We start from the raw sequence: 20738 nt of genomic DNA on the forward strand, positions 1-20738 counted from the left end.
GTTAGTGGCGGGGACAGAGACAGACAGAAAGTGGGTGAGTTAAGTAAAGGATAGGCTAAGTGAAACTGAGTGACTTTGAATGATGACGAAAGAATCTGTGGATGAAGAGGGAGAAAGAAACTGCGTGGTGTGACAACTCAACATAACGATGAACTAAAATTTGATTTCTTCTGACTTTTGTGTGTGCTTTTCTCTAGTTGCGATGTCAATGCACGCCAGTGTTTTTCTAAATTTAGACCACATTTCCCATTAATACAGCTCCCTGAGTTTCTCTGCAAGATCAAGAGTGAACCTCCCCACACAAAAGGCTTCCTGAACATCTCACCCAGGTTGCTCAGTAAGTTAGAAACACATGTATGGCGTTGACACTGCAGAAAGAAACACATGGACAGAAGTTTGTATCCCTGGGAACCAACCGAGCCAGGAAGGGCTTCGTCGCCAGGGTGCATCCAGTCGTCCCCAGCAGTTCTTCTGACCCCTGGGGAATGGGAAGCTCCTGGAAACTGCCCCTTGTTCACCCAGCACCTCCTCTGACTGCTGCTCTGTTTTGTCTTTCAAGACTTTCAAGAGAGAGAGAGAGAGAGAGAGAGAGAGAGAGAGAGAGAGAGAGAGAGAGAGCGAAATGGAATGAGGGGCACAATAATGTTGATTGCTTTTGACAGAGGCACTGAGAGTGATTATAGATCTGCGATGCTGCATGTAACATTGTACCCAGTGAGAGAGAAGAATTTGGCAAAACTCAGATCATACTGTTTCAGTTATTCCACTTCAACTCAGCAGTGGCTTTCTTAAAACAAAAGAAACAATCCAAACAGTTATGATTTTAATTTAACTCTCTTTATTAAGCATTCCTAATTTTAACAGTTGATAAATGGCTTATAAAACACTATCATGTATTAGTAAGCAGATGTAAGGGAATTGTAATGTATTTTTTGACAACTATAACTCGTCCTGTGAATGCTTTCATAACTATAAACAGTTAAATCCAGACTATGTCACTTTTGCTAAACAGCTTCCACTGCGGCTACAAGTGGCATTTATGAGATAATGCTAAATGCTTAACTATTATTTAGCGTTTAGCTAAAATGCTAAGCTACTGTAACAGTAGCAAGTGGAGACCTGTGCATAAAGTTAGCAATATCATTCAGTATAGTGATATTTACATAACATTCACTAATATTAGCCAACCTTAGCCACCGTGAGCTACAAGTCTTACCAGCTTAAGTGAGGCTGTAGCTGTAGTAGTGTATTGAATTCAGTGTGTTTTACTGCTTAAGAATTTAACTTTTAATTTGTAACAAAATGATTATGTCATAAATTGTCTCATTTTATTGAAAGTGTAACATAGTTGTAATCATTTATAACAACATGACTTCAGTAGTAATTACTTTTATAAACAGTTTAAACCAGCCTGTTAATAATTTGTACATTGAACTATTAATACATTCTCTACACTGGAAAATCTTATAAGGCAACTGGTTATTCCTACGCAAGGACCTATAATAAAACTGTCCCGCCTAATTTAATCAAACATTTTGAAAAGATTAAAAAAACATTTAAAGTCTAAAAGATGGTTTTCCACCAACACACCCAGTCAAAACAGAATCAATTATAATAATAATATTCACATCAACTTTTGAATAAATGTTTGTTTTGTGCAATAAAAAATTAAAATGATCAATCATCACCAGCTATTACAGTGTAAGCACTTTAAGACTTTATGTCAACCTTTCAAAATAAAGGCTCATCACATTGTCTTAAGCATACATGCAAACATAAACTAGAGCTTATGGTTTTTCACACAGACACACACACACACACACACACACACACACACACACACACACACACACACACACACACACACACACACACACACACACACACACACACACACACACACACACACACACACACACACACACACACACACACACACACACACACACATATTGAAGCTGGGGGAATTCCTTAAATAACATTCAGGCCAAAGCAGACATGGGTGGTCCACGCTTGTCATTATATCCCTGCAGGCAAGAAGGCAAACACAAAGCACCATGGGAAACACAACCTTCTCTGATGGCAGAGCACTAGAGCTGCTCTCAGTCTGGCAGAAGACAAGTCGTGAACTCTGAGTGAAGCACAAATAACTTGGAGATGGACGTTTGGTGTATCAACCAGCCAAACATCAAAGTATTTCCCAGGGTAGAGGCGACTTAACAGAGAGGAAGCTTCACGGTGAAAACATATTGTCCAGAATAAATCCCTCTGACACTGAAGAGCTTGTTTGTTTAACGGGGACTAAACTAATTGCAGGGTAATAAATATTATGTTACTGTGGTGAGCTGCTGTCACAGTGACACTGATCTCAAATTGTTGCATTTGATTTTGTTCTTTGAACTACCTGTGAACACGCAAACCCAAACCACAGTCCTGAGCAAACACACTGAGCAAACAGGCAGGGCTGTTGTCAGGACCCGAGAGTGGCTCTTGTTTACGCTTTTAAAAGCACAGAGAGCAGGGCAAAGGGCAGGGCCTTTTCTCTCTACGTGTGGTGATGAATGCCTCTCAATGGAGATGAATGGGACAAGAAACATAAACAGCTTTTATCTCTTCCTCCTCTACCCCTGCCGTGACCTTTCTTGTCTTTTTCGACTCGCTCGCATGGCTGTGTTTGCTCCCCTGCTGAGCCTGGCTCTCCCTGTGACCACTGTACACCTTGTTTAGTCAATAAATAACACAGATAATCGACAAACTGACAAGGGACAGATTGTATCTCAGTCAACATTTCTTTTTTCTCAGGGTGGATACTGTTGACACTCCCACTCCCTGGTATTTGTCTGACAGATCTGTGACTCATGTGCACCAACCGTACCTAAACCAGAAGCTGGCTATTGACTGTCTGCCCACAAAGTTGATTTCTTTGACCAAGTTTTATGCAATTACATGATATCTGCATATTTACCCAAGCAGAGTAGATTCATACATAGATCCACACACTAAATCTGAGTACGTCAGTAAATACAGGCCACATAACTGGCTGTTACACATTAAACAAAAGCCATTCTTGTTTTTACCTATTCACAGTTCACACAAAGCTGTGAGGAAGTGAAAATGTCAGAGGAAGCTGCGTGCAGGTGAATCACTGATTACAGCTGAGAGTGGATGAGCTGCTAGCATGCAAGGCCAACAGCTGTGGAGCCTCGGGGAGGTCTCAGTAAGGAGGTCACAGAGTGTGCAGGGCAGGCAGGTGATCCGTGGCAATGGTTTGTAACTGTTAAAACTGAGGAAAACATGCAAACAACAACCTTGTCACCCCAAGACGCTCACGCTTATTCATGTGCAGCTCATGACAATGCAGGAGACTTAAAACTGGTACAAATTAACCTGGAATGCAGTGAAATGTTGTAACAGACAGAGGAGGAAAATATACTCCTCCCCTGGTTTTCTGTGGCCTTGATTTTAGGATAATTAATTTGCAAGATCCAAGACTCTTGCATTTGATTGTCCAGCTATTAATGCTAACAACCAAATTCTTCTTTTACTCCATGAAATGTAGAACGATTTCCTACAAACAGGGAAGCAAGACTGCAGGCATGATAGCAGCTCTGTCAGACTGTGCTTTGGTACGGCTAATGGTAGCATGCTAACAAGCTCACAATGACAATGCTAACATGCTGATGTTAAGAAGGTAGGCCTATAATGTTTACCATGTTCACCATCTTAGTTTAGCATGTTAGCATGCTAAAATTTGCTAATTAGCATTAAACACAAAGTACAACTGATGGGAATGTTTTTTTTGTTTTAGTAAGCTACAAGTATTTTTATTTTTTTTAAGTAAAGAAGATTTCAGTTAGTTAGCTAGTGTGGCCTACATATAAAAGCTTTGTTACTTAAACTTAATGTAGGAGTTTTTCTTTAATTGACTACCCATTTGTATATGTTAGTCAGAAGATATTTCATTTCCACCCACTAGATACTTGAGTAAATAGAATAACTGGATTGAAATAATAGTAAATTATATTAGTTTGAAACATGTATCAGTTCAGCAAATAGTCATTTTTTAAACAAAATTTTATAAATTATGACTCCATGATTTTGCATGTCACTCTTAAAGCAATGTTAGGCTTGACCCGAAGTAAGGAGGCAGTAAATACGTTTATCTAATGAGCTTGGTCTTGAGTGACTCAATATACTTTGCAAACATGACAAGAGTAATATCATCATAATAACCCAGTGAGCGATTTTATAGGCTGCCATTTTGAGTTGTTTTCAGATCTAACATGGTCTGGTGATGTTGTGATTGGTGGCAGAACTGGACCATCTATCTCCATAGAAAAAGGAGATTGGGAGAGAAGGGAGGGAGGAGAAAAGGCTTGGTGTTGATAGAGAGGGAGTTGAAGGGACTGACTCCTTCATGCAGATAGGAGTCTCCACACATTAAAACCAGATGCAGCCAGGCTCCAGAGAAGTGAGGTGCATTATGGATTGAACGCTAATGTCTGGATGGCATATTTTGAATCTGTCAGGCTCATCCATCATCAAGTCAAAGCATGTTCACAACTCTTTTCAAAGCAGGCCAAGAAGAACAGAGCAGAGGTGTGCGGGTCACGTGAGCATGCTGAACAAGCGGGTAGTGTTTATGTGTACATTGTGTGAAAAGCAAACTGGAGAATGGTCACCTATCTGCGAGATGGAGACGATTCATGGCTGGGAGTCTGAAGAAGAGCGCTGTGTGTGTGGAAACCACAGTGACGTCCCCGCCGGCTCAAAACAAGCTCTTTGCCAGGGTTGGCCTCTCTGTGGTTTGTTTACATTGAGAGCTATTCCAGACGGCACATGCACACGCCAACGTGCACGGCACACTGCACACTGCACACCTCGAGAAAATGTATATACTGTATGTGTACCTCACACTGAAAACACAGATATGAGTGTACTTCTTTCTGTGTGTCTGTTTGTCTCACTCTCTCTCTTGTATGCAAACAAACACACACACACTCACACACACTCACACACACACACATATACACACACACACCTGTATTCCACCCCCACCCACACACACACACATTTCCAGACCCAGTTCGCACAGCTGGCTTGGCAACATTATGTGAATGCAGTGAGACTGAGCCAGAGAGTTCTGCAGATCAGGAATGTGTGTGTTTGTGTGTGACTGTCTCCATGTCTCTGTGTATGTGTGTGAATTTCTGCATCGATGCACACAAACATGTTTGTGTCTTCATGTTTTTGTGTGTGTGTGTGTGTGTGTGTGTGGCAGGATGTGAGTGATTGCCCTATGAGGGGGAAGGATGATGGAGCACTAAAAATGAATCATCAGCAGACGGCTTGGCTGTCCTCCCCCCTCTGTTTCTGCCTCAAAGCCTCCTGAGATCTCAAAGCTCTCAGGAACAGAATCCTGATTGCAGAACTCTTTAATCAACTTCCACATAATGGGGACAGCCGCTTGGGCTAATGGTAAAGGTGTCTGTTCCATAATGTCCCGGATCTACCATCCATAATGGAAAGGTCATAGGTTTACATCTACATTGTCAGAGCACCTTTGCTGAATGAATGAAAAGGATGAAAACTGGTATGCAGACAGCCATCACAGTTTTTCAAATAATAATTCATCTCCCTGAACCTGTGATGGATTAGAGCACATGGAGGAAACATTAAGTGAGCCTGGAGAAAAATTCCATTTGTTTGTAAAAACTGTGACCAACTCGGAGCTACAGTGAGTGTATTGCTAATTGAGTGAAACCAAGGTTATGGATGCTGACACATGCACAATAAAATTAAAATAAAAAAAACAGGTGAATCTTTTTTAATTTGTCCTTCTACGTGTAAAATAAAGTTGTCACATGAAAATGAGAACGTGAAAGAGACTTTGCGTTAAAAACCGACGTGTCCAGCAACATGCTTTCAATAAACATAGAGGTTATGATGTGTTTTTATTTGTAAAGGTACACCGTTTTCTTCCATTGAAAGTCTGAACAACAGAACAGCATGTCTGCCTTTGTCAATCTAACATTGTTCCTAAACAAGGTGTTTAACAGTTCTCTGTACCCTTGCGGTGAATTCATCCAAATAACAAAAATACATTTATTTTGTTTGTTTTGAGGTATCTAGCCATGCCGTCAGTTTTATTTGGCCATGTTTTGAGATATCTGACTGTCTCAAAGATTTGCTCCTGCACCTCTTAACAATGGAGATGAATGGAATTTCAATTGCGGTCCTTACAACATCAATCAAAACAAAGAGTCTACAGCCATGCTAGCAGCTCTGTGAGGCTGTACTTAAGCACAGTGGCGCTTTGAGCTGTATGCTAACATTAGCATGCACACATTGCACACAATGACAATGCTAACATGCTGATGTTTAGCAGGTACAGTAGCCTATAATAATCACCATCTTAGTTCAGCATGCTAATATTAAACCAAGGATGAAATAAAACACAGCTACAACGAAAAAGTCAAAGTAGCAACAAAGCGATTACAATGATCCTCTGGGGAACATGAACATCACTGCTATTGTGGCTAAAAATTCAATCAAAAAAATTCAACAGCAACATATTTTATAGAAACTATATCACAGTTACTCCACAGAAAAAAACAGTGAACCGTTTTTAAACATAAATACATTCTATTGAAAAAAATAAACCCAATGGAACCTCTTGACAGTGTAATGGCAATGACACTGATTTAGAAAATATATTTTTATTTAGTTGTGAATATAATTATAAGTAAATGCTGAAAGACCACAAATGAAATTCCAATCACTTCCACTTTATTCGTGTGGAGGCAGAAATCGCAAAGATGTATATCTCAAAACCTAAAGAAGTACAACGTGTGCATAAGACTACAAGAACGTAAATGTGTGACCAAACCAACCTATGTGTAAAATACCAAATTCAAATTTCAGCATGGTCCCTCTGGTTATTTTCAGAGTTTTCTGGGTTCGCCCTCAGTGAGGCTGCAATTGAGCAACTCTTGCCGTGTTGGCATGCTCACAGACATGCCTACACCCACAAACGCACTCATCATCTGTGTCCCAGTATTTTATGGCTAATCCGTACCAGATCTCAAGACTAATCCCTTGAATGCCTGAGGATCAACATGATGGGCTCTTTAAGGTGGACATAATGACACAAAAACACACCTGACACGGGGAACTCCAGTAAAACTCACAGCGCCGCTCCACGACCTACTGCTGTGGCTTCAAATAAAGAACACAGAGGAGGGAAAACAATTCTCAGCAAACAACATTACAGCTCCACACGCTTAACAGGCATGCAATTAAGTATATATTCCAGACAACAAAGGTAAACACAAAGTTATCTTAGTTTTTATGAGAACTGAAAAAAGACAAAAAAAAACATCACACATGATTTCCTAGCAATCTGTGGTAATCACCATGGAGAGCTGGTGGACCATCAAAGATACAATCAACCATTCAAGACACACATTTAGCTGTGTGTAATGTATGAACAGAGAGCACAGGCATTACATGAAGGGAACCATCAACAAGGATTTCTCCTCTACATGCTGTGATGACTGCTGTCTGCTCAAGTGTTCACTCAGGTCTGTTTTGTCTGCTCTCTGTGTGTGTGTGTGTGTGTGTGTGTGTGTGTGTGTGTGTGTGTGTGTGTGTGTGTGTGTGTGTGTGTGTGTGTGTGTGTGTGTGTGTGTGTGTGTGTGTGTGTGCACCATGCACACATTTAGTAACAGCATTCCCACCCATCTCCACCCAGTCCTGAAATATACCAGGCAGGATGGTTACAGACACACACACACACACACACACACACACACACACATACTGTGTACACATAGGCCTTGTGAAAAATAACTGTAGTAATTTAGTAATTTACTACATATTTAAAGTAATTTAATAATCCTTTCAGTGATGAGATTTTCTGATTTCTTAAATGACTGAAACTAAACAATGATTTTCATCAGTTTTTTTTTTTCCTCACAGCAGGATTACATCTTATTAAAGTTAAATAACTTCTGGATCATTTCTGGATAACTTTTTCTCGATAGATAACGACAGGTTCTGGGTTTTACTAAGTGCCGTTATCCAGCTAATTTGTAACACTTTTGTAGTCAATAGATGAGCTCCAGGCCTAAATGAAAAAATGTTAACAAATAATGTAAGTGTTGATGCACGTGGAACTAATATTAAGCATTATGCAGATGATACCGTTTTGTACAGCTGTGGAGCTTCTCACTCAGATGCATTTCATAAACGGTCCGTCTGTAATATTTTGTAGTCCAAGCTTTTTCAACTTAAGCTTTTCTAATGCAATATCCAGACATTGTGGATATTACTCAGGCATATACTCAGGAAGACAAGTTGTTATTTGATATGATGAATGTCGTTGTTTTAGGCAACATTTAAAACATTTTTGGCCTGATTTTAGTATTGTCTGTTTTGAGTATTGTTGTCAGTTTTAAGAATTGTTTTATCCATTGTCTGACTTTTTATTGATTGGTCTGCAACTTTTTATGCTGTAGTCTGGGCCACATCTGCTTTCAAGAGAGATGTCTAACCTCAATGGGACCTGCATAAAAGTTGAATATAAAAATATATATATTTACAAATGATGCTAGAAATTCAACCAGGACACCAAAATGTTGGACAGAACAACACGTTTCCAATTCTTAAAGTCTGAAAACATAATCTTTGCCCCATGGGTGGCGCTGGAGAAAAGGCCATGTTTCATGGCCAACAAAGTAGATTATGAGGAAATAGGAAACAACAATGAGGTCCACAAAATACACAAAAGAGGTATAACGAATAAAGGCGGAACAAATCAGAAACTAACTGCTAATTATGAATAGTAATATCAACTGATAATTAAGTAATTAAATGAACTTGACAAAATTATGAATATTGATGGATGGAATATTGACTGATAATAATTAACTAGTTCATAGGAAAAGTGATAACTAACTGCTAAATATTGACAAATATGTAATTAATAACTGATTGCTCTGATGAAGTGGCATGTTATTAATTTTGAATTACTAATTAACTGATTACTACCTGCTAATTATAAATAGTTTTATCACTACTAACTACTAATCAGTCATTATAATTAACAACCGCTAATCGCAATACAAATCGAATTGGCACCCATGTATCGTGAAATAATCAAATCGGGACAAAAGCATATCGTCCCAGCCGTAATTATTACAGTATGTAATAACTTGCTGTTATGACAAGTGGTATCTTATTAAAGCTATAGGTCGTAGTTTGTGTCTCCCCCATGGGGAATTCTAAGTAATGACAACAAAACTGTCATGGCATCCACATGAAGCAAGGCTTCTGCTGCGTGCTAAAGATACAGAGAGAGTTTAGGAAGCTCATAGTCTTAATTAGTTTTGTAGCAACTCATTTGGCAATGGCTTGAATGTATCGGAGGTTCATTAATATCAAAAAGTTCCGCACTAAAGCTTAATTGCCAGCTATTAACTAATTAATAACTAAGTGCTAATTATAAATATTGGCTTAACAAAACCAACAGCTCCAGCAGCTGTTGATATATGTCTGGCAATGCGAGACTAGGATTTGGGTAACTTGCTCAAGGGCACTTCAACAGATCATAAACACAGTTACAGCAGAGCGAGGAGGACGTGCTCGCCCCTGTCGGTTGTACATGGAAGTTATCCAGATCATGAGGGCTGGACTGGATCCAGGTGCAAAAAAAAGCCTGGCTGGGTCATTAAGAAGGAGCTCTCCACTGGAGAACGCGCAGACACACACATTCTCTCACACACTCACTCACTCAGTCACACACACACAGTCAGAGCCGAGTAGAGGAGCTGATCCTCCTGATCGGTGCCAGACGCACGGTCGACTTTTTTGTTTTTGCGCGAGTTTTACTACGTTTTAGTTAAGTTTGTTTTTTAGATTAAGAATAATACTTCACTTTAGTGTCAAGTTTGGATTTTCTTTCAATTTGTGGTTCATTTGTCACGCCTCTTTGGAATATATTTCGGGATTAAAGGTGGCTCCTTCACGACGCGCAGGTACAGTAAAGTTAAAGCCTGGTAGAAATAAATGCTGAATTCATATCACTCTGTCCGCAGTGTATGGGCAATGACTAAATGAATATCTCCTCATTTTTCTCTCCTCTTCGCTGCTTGCAGAAGTCATTTTGAAAAAGTTCGCACGGGAGGATTGTTTCTCTGACGCAGGAGCGCGCAACTTGTCAGTGCGACTTCGTCTGGAGTGTTTTTTTTTTTGACTTGAGTCGTCCCAGAAATGGTGGGGCACCTACATTTACAAGCGATGGATGATAGCCTGAAAGGAAAGAACCGGGAAGGGCTGCTCGACAGTCCGGATTCGGGGTTGCCTCCCAGTCCCAGTCCGCCCTTCTGCTCACTCTCTCCGGGTCTGATCGAGTCGCGCTCCGGCAGCTGCACGACGCCCGTCGAAAGTCATCATGGATATTGTAAAAAGGAAAGCAGAGAAGGCAAACTGGTAAGAAACACATCGCTGGATTTACTTCCTGATTTGAAACTATTTTGTAATCTGAAAGCAGTGACTCGGCTCTGTTTTATGTCCAGAGTAATTGTGCAGTCAGTCACTCCATTGACACACTGAATTAAAGGATACAAAGACTTAATGGCTAAATAATGACGCTGCTGTGAGAGAAACTGAAAATCTGAGAGCATTTTAGTGTTTGGCCAGAAACAGATTTCACTTCAGTTACAATCACACATCTGGAAGCTCTCTCTATCTCTCTCTCTCTCTCTCAGAAATTCCTTAGTTGCAAACTTGATGTTGCACTTGCATCTTGCTGAAGATGTCACTGGCCCTCAATAAGCCAGTAAAAATGTTTAGTGCTTCAGCTGGGCCCTGCCCCTGACTACATGGTGTCATAAGGGTCAGTGAGTTGATTAGGCCCACTTGGGTTTCCAAACTGGGGTCCAGGGACTCCCAGGGGTCCTTGCCAGGATTCCAGGGGCTCCCAGCAAGATGTCAGAAAGCGTTATAACACTTAGTTACTTCACTCAGTAGCATGTATCTGCATGAAGGTGTGTACACTTTAAGCATGACTAGGGTGATCAGGTTTCTGTCTCACAACCTTCAAGATAGCAGGTAAAAATCATAAAGGTAATGCTCTGTGATGGATTTACATTGGGGACTGTCATGAAAAAGGTTTGTGTTAGGCTTCTTCTTCTTCAGGGTCTGTCATGTCAGCCATATTGATTAGAAGGCTGAAGAATCTTAATGAAACACATAATAAAGTAAGTCAGAGTTTTAGCTCTATAAGCCTATAGCAGCAGGTCTGTTGAAACCACTGAAATGGAACAGAAAGGCAAATTGGTTGTTTATTAGATCGGTATTTTAAACCTATTTGGCTTGTGACCCTTTAAAGTGAAGCAATGTCCACAGCCCTTCTTTACATGTTGCCTTAGTTTTTAGACTGGCGGGCTATTTAAACAAAGAGTGATATTTCATTCTCAGATTGTTTCTTTTGAATAGTTTTCACTGTCCTTCCTTGGTAATCATCATGCTTTTCTTATATCCTTACTTGATTGACAACCCCTTGAGGACGGTCCCAGCCCCCAATTTGGGAACCTACTGTACATACATGATAGGCGTCTTATGTATAGAAGCTTCAGTATTTGCATTTTATAATTGTGACTCTGGTCCCTTAATATTAACTTGAGTTTAGACGTTTGAAAGAATCTGTGAACATTGACACCAAAGTCACTAAATGTAAAGCTGAAAATAGAAGTTAAAGTTAGAGGAAACAGAGAGAATACTGTAAAGTTGATTAATCTGAGTCTCAAAATGAATGAGAAATGAATGATCGCTTACAGCGAAAACGTACATCAGCATCTGGAAGCCAGGGTCCTGCTGGATTTATTAATGTTCAATTCACCATGTCTGGGGATGTGGTAGCAGTAGAAACAAAGTAGTTACAGGAGCTGTTTGATGTCAGTAATGGTCGATGAAAAATGTCTCTGTTCATAATAACACTATTAGATAGCTGCCTGAGTCTCAGCTCACATCAAACCACCATGGACACCAGCAAGTCCATACAGAGAACTGACATATTTAGAAAAACACAATAGTCTAACAATAGGCCAATAAAAGCCAACCAAAAGTTGTTCAAATTAACTTTTATTAACGTCTTTTTTAATTTTCTAGTTACTGAAATCTTCAAATAGCTCTTGGGCATTAGGAATCTATCATAATTTAAACTTAAAGGTATATTTCCAGCAATATGTACTTAACAACTGTACTTTGATTGCACCATTTCAGTGCACCCTAAGGCTTTATGAGTACTTAATCAGCTGAGGACAGACATGATACTACACATAGTCAAATGTATTCATGGAAACTAAGATTTATGATGATTGAAATGAGTAGGGATGTTTGTCACACATGACGAGGCTGATTTGATTGAAAATCATTTCCAGGTCACTCCCAGTTTCGAAAGCCTTAAGAACATGTCTGCGCAGGTCGGGGTGGCTTTTAAAGGAGGCCTCAGAAATGCAGTGCTGCATCCTGGGAGTTGCGTGACATTATTGGTTTGCTGGAGCCTGAAACAGAGAATGAGAGAGATCCTCTAATCCTCTGGAGGTTGAGATTAGTAGGACTGCTCTGCCCCGTGGTTTCCCTTTTAAAGATCAGTCCTGATAGGAGCAGATCCTGCTTTGAGATTTCTAATCCTGTCTGTGGGCCTGTGTGTACGGATACAACCTCAAAAGTTTTCAATTTACATGTCTGTTAGCAGGACGAGGGGAGGCACATGCACTCTATTTTTCTATTTCTAAATCTATTTATGTGTTGTTTTTCTATGCCAGCTAAGAACAATCCTGAAGTTCTATTTTGGGGGGTGCAGGGGCTTGTTAGAGCGGCTGCAGGTCATTGCATAAGGGTTTGATGACCTCTCACTTCTAAATTAAACGTGAAGTAACCCTCTGTTTTCAAACCTGGGTCAAATTTATGCAGATGTGGGATAATAAATGCCATATGAACGTTAACAAGATGGACTAGATGCATGAACAATATGAGTGCGGTCTTGTAATCTTGGGCGTTTCAGAGCCGTGTAAGGTTGTGTCCTGTTCAAGGACTAGACAGGAAGACAGACAGGAGACAGATCTCGGATGACTTTTTCTAAATCTGCCTCACTGTGTGATACTGATGCTCTTACATGAATGGCCTTGCAAACACAGGAAGTAAAGTCAGTTCACTCCACCAAACAGCCAGCAGTTGGAAAAGTGTGTTTGAGTTGTCGTTTCCCTCAGCAGCTCTGCATTGTGCATTGTACATTGTGTGGGTTGCTCAGCTGCAGACTATTTTTCCTGGGCAGAAATGCTTCCGGGGGGGGGGGGGGGGGCTTATGCTTTGCGAGCGTACTGGGGGATCCACTGCCTGGAGGTGACCTACCCTTCATTCACCAGTGTTTGCTTTGCAGAAGTTGCCAGAACACAACGTAGAGAAACACCTGGGATGCTCTCCATGCCGGAGCGGCGGAGGTAAATACAGTCTCAAACTCATACAGTTTTTTAGGTCATGAAAAAGTACCAGCAGCAGGAAATCAACGGCCTGCAGATCACTCCGGCGTGGGCAAAACTAGCAGGTGTGCAAGTTCAGCTCCACCGTTCAGAGAGTGTGTGGTGATGATCGTAGGCTGTAGGTAAGACGAGCTTCACACAGTGATCTGCTGTGTCCTTGGCCTGTTCCTGCTCGTCCCCTGTTGTGGCATGTGTGCTTAACTGCGGCCAAACCACAGCATGTGACAGCCTCTCCTGTGTAATGTGAGAGGTGTCAGGAGTTGTGGTTGGGGTGCCATTTGGTCATTCAGATTGGCCAGAGACACATGCAAAGAAAACGGTCAATTCCAACCTTGCTCCACAGTGTGTGACAGTATCTGTGTTTCTGATCGGTGCAGCTCTGTTTGTCCCCTTATGGCTCCACTCAGAGTCAAAGGTCAGTACTAAAACAGACCTGGTTCCTACAGTTAGTTGAGTACAGTACAGTTGTATCCCATCTGGTGTTGTGCACTGCAAACACTCCCATGAATTAATCCCATGAAAATAAGTGCACTGATATTCGTATGATTCAATTAGAAATTTGATTAGATTAATCGATTAGTCAATGGAAAGAAAATTGAGGGAACTTTTTTAGGCAAAATGCCTTGGGCTTTAGTGTCATGTGATGGGCATTTTAGTCTATATTTGACATTCTATAGACCAATCAATTAATCGATTGATTGAGAAAATAACCGGCAGATGAATCGATTATGAAAACAAGGATTAGTTGCAGGCTTATAATTTAATAGATTACCAGACTGTGTCTCTATCTGTGCATGTCAATGTTGGTGAGCTGTGTGAAACAGCTCTAAATGGTGAAGCAGGTGGAGTAGTGACAATGGCCAGATTAAGACCTGAGAAAGAGAGACACCCTCACACATGCATGCTGAAGCCATAAAAATCATAATTTACATAAGAATCAAGAAATATGACAAAGGCACAGAATGTGTCTGTGATTAGAGACCGTCTTTCCGTTAGATAACTTGTTCCCATGAGATCTCCCTGTGGAGGCTGGCAGACCAAAAAGAGATTATCATCTTCTAACAGCATCATCTCCACTCAGCCTGGCTACCAGCTGCTCCACTGACTCATATTAATATTAGTTTTGCATTTCTGTTACTACTGTAGGCCCAACATCTGTACACCTACATTCAGTCCACACACAATCACAGGCTGTGGCCAGAATGAGATTTACCACAGACACGTAATTTGGCTGGACGCACACACATAGTGTTATTATCTGAATTTAAATGCTGCCCTGACTGCTGTGCTTCTTGTCTAATTGTTGTTGTAGTAATAGTCGTGCCGCAGGCTAGGCGAGTTCCAATAAGGGCGAATCAAGGAGCGTGTTTTCCTGGAGAGGGTGGGGACTGCAGTGTTTTAACTTTGGGTTGCTGGCTCTGCCGAAACCCCCAACCATGCTGGGATGTTTTTACATGGACACGTTGGCAGGCTGGTTACAATCAGTTCAGCGGTTCGTGGATACGTTTGTGAGATTGTGACTCTTGTGTTTCCTCTGCACAGCTGCCCTACCTGCTGCTGAACTCCACGGGCACAGACCCAAAGACTCGCATGCACCCCGTGTTCTTCGGAGAAAGCATCGAGGTCAACCCCAAACCAGAGCAGGAAATCAAGTAAGGGAACTTTGACACATAAAGACAGTATTGGTTGCAACATGGAGCTCAGTTCACTTATTTTGATCAATATTCTCTTGTCAACACTGCCACCTAGTGATCCATTTTAGATGTGTTTCTAAAGGGTTGTCACTTTCTCCTTTCCAGGTGCAACTCCGAGGTCAAGTACGACTCCGACAAGCACTACCGGGACCAGGTCTACTGCGCCCCTGTTCCCACGCCCACTTCCTTCAGCGAGACAGTGGTGGCTGTGCGAAACTGCACTTGGAAGAGCTATAAGTCCCAGGTGTATCTGGAGCCGCGGCAGAAACCCATTAGCTACCAGAGCACCACCATTATCTACCCGAAACACGCCAAGAACACTTACCGCACCACGCTCAACTACAACGCCACGGGCTCCCGCCGCTGGTTTGTGTCCACGGTGCAGCTGGAGTCGAGTGAGGATACTAGTCCCTGTATCATCTACACAGAGGACCTGTAGGGCCCAGAGCACACAGGGAGAGGGCTACCTGGTGATCATCCTATTTTGTTTTGGAGGACAAGGAACTTGGGAAGGCCCGCATTAAAAGGGAAATACTTCAAGTAATACCCGGAGCCCCTAAAAACCCTACTCCGTTCATCTATACTCGCCATGGAGGAAACTCTGGGAACCCTTTAGTGACATTTCCCCTGAGTGTTTTTAGACTTTCTACTGTTGCAGTCTTTAAAAAGGGAGTCTGTCCTGTGGCAGTTTAAAGCTGCACTTCAATGGTTAATGTCTTATTTAATACAAGAGCTGACAAATTGGTGGCCTTTGCGTTCTTTCAGTTTGGATTGCAACCTCAGTGAAGGTAACAGACCGTAGACGTCTGTGTATGTAGAGAAACGTCAAGATGGCACGTGTGGTGGATTTCAGCCGAGCCTGCACAAACCCATTCACACCAATGAAAATCTTTCTAATATGGCTCTGTTGCACTTGTTTTCTATATATCACAGTCTTCCCAGTGGACTTGGCTAGATGGGGGGGGTGGGGGATTTCAGAACTGCATATGAAAAATTGGACCAAAGATAGTTTGAACAGTTTATCTCTTTGTAATACCTCCACACACAGACATAACACTTGGTTTTGTTGTACAGTTGTACAGTTTTAAAACACATTCAAACAGCAGCTTGTGTAGTTTGATCAAGCGTTTAATTAAATTCAACTGCACATTGCCAGGTTTAGAATTACAGATCACAGCACAACAAAAACAGATTGCCTTGAGAATATTTGAAAAAGGGAGATAATAAATATTCAGCCGTGTTGGATCACTGCAGTTAAACACCTGTTAAACCTAATGTCTGTTGAACTTAATTTGAATACTTTAGTTAAGATCATATAGGAGTTAAGGGTGTTTATAGGTTAAAACAAAATGTATTACTATTTATTAAAAGTTGAACACTTAAAAGTTCAGTTAATCTATTCTGGCAGTCCGGAACCTCTCAGTTCATTTTAGATTTTCAAGGAGGCATTATCATGGATGTATTGAGCTGTTATCAACGATGCATCAACGATGCAGACCAAAATGCCTCTGACCGCAATTGAATAGTCCTACAATCAATCAGAGTAACGAAAAAAGCAAGTTGGGGTGGTGCTTGGTCTGTTTTGAAGCAGGAAAAAAAAAACACATCAGTAACAAAATCTTAATTCATATTTCATCAGAACCACCTACTTTGACAGTGTGATCTGAGTTCTGTTTGCCTGGTGCATTGTGCTGGACACAGTATCCAAGTTACGTCCAGTTACCAGGCTCCCATGAAGTACACCTTGAATGTAATTGCCAAACAGTGGAATTACAAAAATACTTTTTCACATAGCAAAAGACATCTGTAAATGGATAAAAAAAAAAATTTAAGCGCCACAACCCCTGTATAATGATTTGTTTCTCTATCAGAATTTGATCCATTCAGTCCATTTTAACATTTGGAAAGTCTAGATAGTCGCATGATTAAATCCTTTAACCCCCATTCAAGTTAGTGGAAGTCTAAAGTGCATCTGCTCTATGGGCCGCACAGTGCGGAAGCAGTGCCTATCATCCGGGTAATTTTATTCACAGTTTTGGCTGAATGATGGCTTCATGCACCACTGATCAACTTTCATAGGAATGAACAGAGCGCTTTCTTGAACGCTGGATCCAGTTCTTATAATACATCCATGCCAGTCAGTCATCATCTTACAGTTACAAGATGACGGAGAAAAAACTGCATTTTTTCAAGGCCTTTAAGACGGGTGGCAATTATTGTATGGTTACATTTTTTTTTTTCAATAAGTGTAACTTTGTTTTGAACCTGCTTTGGTGTCAAATGGTGGAACTTGTCACACAAGCGCTAAGAAATTAGACAATCAGGGGAAAGTGTTTGACAAAGAAACACTTCTCCGTCACAACCTCTGCAAGGAACACAGTGTACTGATGCTGTGGCACTCACGTGTCTACTTTTCCATGAGAGTCAAACACAAATACAAGAGCTATTTCCAACTGCAATTTTCTGGATGGTTTAGTGATACAAGGAATCAACGTTTCAACAGCCTTTCAAAAAAAGGCTAACACTGTTCTGGATTAGGTGGCACCAGCTATTCGTAAATCCATCTATAAGTTTGTGCATGAAGTGACTTGTTGTTAGTTTCCAACTAGTGATTTACTAAACCATGTTGCACCATTAAAAGTTAAGGAATGTCTTAGTAACGACTTTCTAGGAAGTATCTACAGCTCGGTCCAAGCTAAAGAAAATCAACAATGTCAACATGAAGTCCCTTTAGGGTCACAAACTTAATAGTTTTACGTGGGCAAACAATATATTAAACTAAACTAGTAATCTTTGCTAATTGTAGGCAATACTTTGTTTTGTTTACATTAAAATAAGTGTTTTTCAGTATTCACGCAATATCCGATTATGCTAACCTAGCTAACGGTATTCGGTCATTTAGTCTGTCATCTTAACCTAGCTAACGGTATTTGGTCATTTAGTCTGACATCTGGTTAAGTCATTTTAGTCATGTTGTTATTTGTTAAATTAGATTAAAAATGTTCCCAAGTGTCAGGTCAGATGTTTTGACCATATTACCTCTTGTACTCTTCATTCTGAACGTGTCGTATATTTGCAAGCTAACTTTAGCTTTGTTAGTTTGTTCCGTTAGCTAACGTTCTGTACACCGTTCAGTTAAACCTGGCAGTTACTGGGAGAAATAACAAGCAATCTCTGCATAAGAAAAACTTTGTGTGATGCAACCCCTTTTAATTTAGTTATGTGAAAATCTTCACCAAGTAACAACTAGGCTTGAACTTACAAATAGCTGGTGCAACAGTGTTTTATGTTGTTTTCAGATATCACAACATTGTCATATTGGGCAGTTTCTGATCCAAGGTAGCTTAAAAGTATCAAACCCCTCTGAAATTACCAGCATGTAAAAAGCGGAGCAGTGAAACCACAAAATTTCCCTTTCGAAGATGTAAAATAGATTTTTATATTATATAAATAGAGCGTTTTCATGACTTCTTTTTGTGTCTGTATATATATATATTTCGATTACTGAATATGGCAAATATTGAAACTTCAGACTTTACCTCAAATTTTCATAGGTATCAGTTTTACTTCATTGCAAATGAGTTTTCCCGACTTTCAGTTCTGGTTTTGAACTTGCGGTCTCGATATTTTTTTTTTTTATAGTTACCCTCCAGGTGTGTAAGGGTAGGGGAGTGCACGAAGCTGAGGTGGTGCATCATGGGTACTTGGTTTAAATGAGGGAACAGTAAGTAGCATTACAAAGAGCAAGAGGAGAAAAGTCAAAACCCTGTCCTTTACAAAAGAAACATTATAGATGAGGTAATTGTTCTGAAGATGGCTTTTTATACTAAACAGTAAAGTTCCTGAAAAGATGAGAGGGTTTTTGGTATGTGTAGAATCGATGGTCTGAGAAAGTCGGTGTCAAGTTTAATACGTTGGTGGTTTTATGTGAGAAACTTTTGTTTCCTTACACTTGATTTTGTTACTGTAAAATAGTTTCTTGTTGTATATGTGGCATCTTCATAATTCTCTTTATATTTTTGTACGTCAATCATTGTTCTTGTTCTGATTAAAGAAAATAATTTAAAAAGATGTATATCCTAAGTGAATAAAAAAAAAGCAATTTTCCAAACCTTTCTGTTGTGTACATTTGTTGCTTCATTTTGGTCAGAGGACAACGTATTTGCCTGCTTAGCACAGGCTTCATGTTGCAGGTCTGAAAGAAAGTTAGTTCTCCAGACACAGAGAGGGACAGCTCACACACGTTGATTCGGCTCCTGTGACTAAATCCAGACCAGTTACGTTTAAAAAAAAAAAATACAGTCTTGGGTGTGAAAATCTCCCGGCAAGTTTGTTAGCAGTAAAATATCAATTCATTAAGATTTTCCTCTACTGAAAGCAGCACAGAAAAGTCCCCTCAACATAAATGTTTTATCTGATGTCCTCAGAGATACTTGTCCAAATGTGCTCTTCATCTCTCAGTGGTCTATATACTGCGGACAAACGCCTGCTGCACAATTTAAATACCCGGCCAGCAAATTTATGTCAGGAAACGCACTGCACTGTCCTGTCCAAAGACACTTTTGGAGACGACAGAATAAAATACTTTCATGTATAATTCCATATATTAGAATTGTATGTTGTAAATTAAGAAAGTAAGGCAAACTACAGTCTTAACTTCATAACATGGTCACTTTTTAGAGTTACGTAAGGAGGGGATCATAACAGACATGCAGTTTGCCCTTCATATGAGCTAAGTCAGCGATCACAGGCAAATAATTCTCTCTCAGTATGATAACGCTGCCCCCTGGTGGTAATTGAGCTTCATTACTTTGGGTCTGTCAAATGTCCATGCACAAAACTACATGTACAGTGAGGAAAATAAGTATTTTAACACCCTGCTATTTTGCAAGTTCTCCCACTTAGAAATCATGGAGGGGTCTGAAATGGTCATCGTAGGTGCATGTCCACTGTGAGAGACATCTAAAAAAAAAAAAAAATCCAGAAATCACAATGTATGATTTAACTATTTATTTGTATGATACAGCTGCAAATAAGTATTTGAACACCTGAGAAAATCAATGTTAATATTTGGTACAGTAGCCTTTGTTTGCTGGTACAGAGGTCAAACGTTTCCTGTAGTTTTTCACCAGGTTTGCACACACTGCAGGAGGGATTTTGGCCCACTCCTCCACACAGATCTTCTCTAGATCGGTCAGGTTTCTGGGCTGTTGCTGAGAAACACAGAGTTTGAGCTCCCTCCAAAGATTCTCTATTGGGTTTAGGTCTGGAGACTGGCTAGGCCACGCCAGAACCTTGATATGCTTCTTACAGAGCCACTCCTTAGTTATCCTGGCTGTGTGCTTCGGCTCATTGTCATGTTGGAAGACCCAGCCTCGACCCATCTTCAATGCTCTAACTGAGGGAAGGAGGTTGTTCCCCAAAATCTCGCAATACATGGCAGTCCTTAATACAGTGTAATCGCCCTGTCCCATGTGCAGAAAAACACCCCCAAAGCATG

General features: G+C 40.5%; 1 protein-coding gene across 2 annotated transcripts; it reads left to right on the forward strand.

Annotated features, from left to right (window-relative positions):
- The first annotated feature begins 9752 nt into the window (after positions 1–9752).
- Positions 9753–19353, forward strand: rflna (refilin A). 2 transcript variants are annotated; one of them, XM_028578683.1, is made up of 4 exons: positions 9753–10037; positions 10158–10491; positions 15087–15196; positions 15344–19353. In XM_028578683.1, exons 2-4 carry the CDS (start codon positions 10273–10275, stop codon positions 15675–15677), a joined length of 663 nt encoding a protein of 220 aa, XP_028434484.1. In that variant the 5' UTR covers positions 9753–10037; positions 10158–10272; the 3' UTR covers positions 15678–19353. The 2 variants fall into 2 exon arrangements, with proteins under 2 accessions (XP_028434484.1, XP_028434486.1); XM_028578685.1 differs by lacking the exons at positions 9753–10037; positions 10158–10491 and adding an exon at positions 13499–13505.
- The last annotated feature ends 1385 nt before the right edge of the window (positions 19354–20738 follow it).

This window comes from Perca flavescens, chromosome 5, assembly GCF_004354835.1.
Source record: "Perca flavescens isolate YP-PL-M2 chromosome 5, PFLA_1.0, whole genome shotgun sequence".
NCBI classification, from domain to species: Eukaryota; Metazoa; Chordata; class Actinopteri; order Perciformes; family Percidae; genus Perca; species Perca flavescens.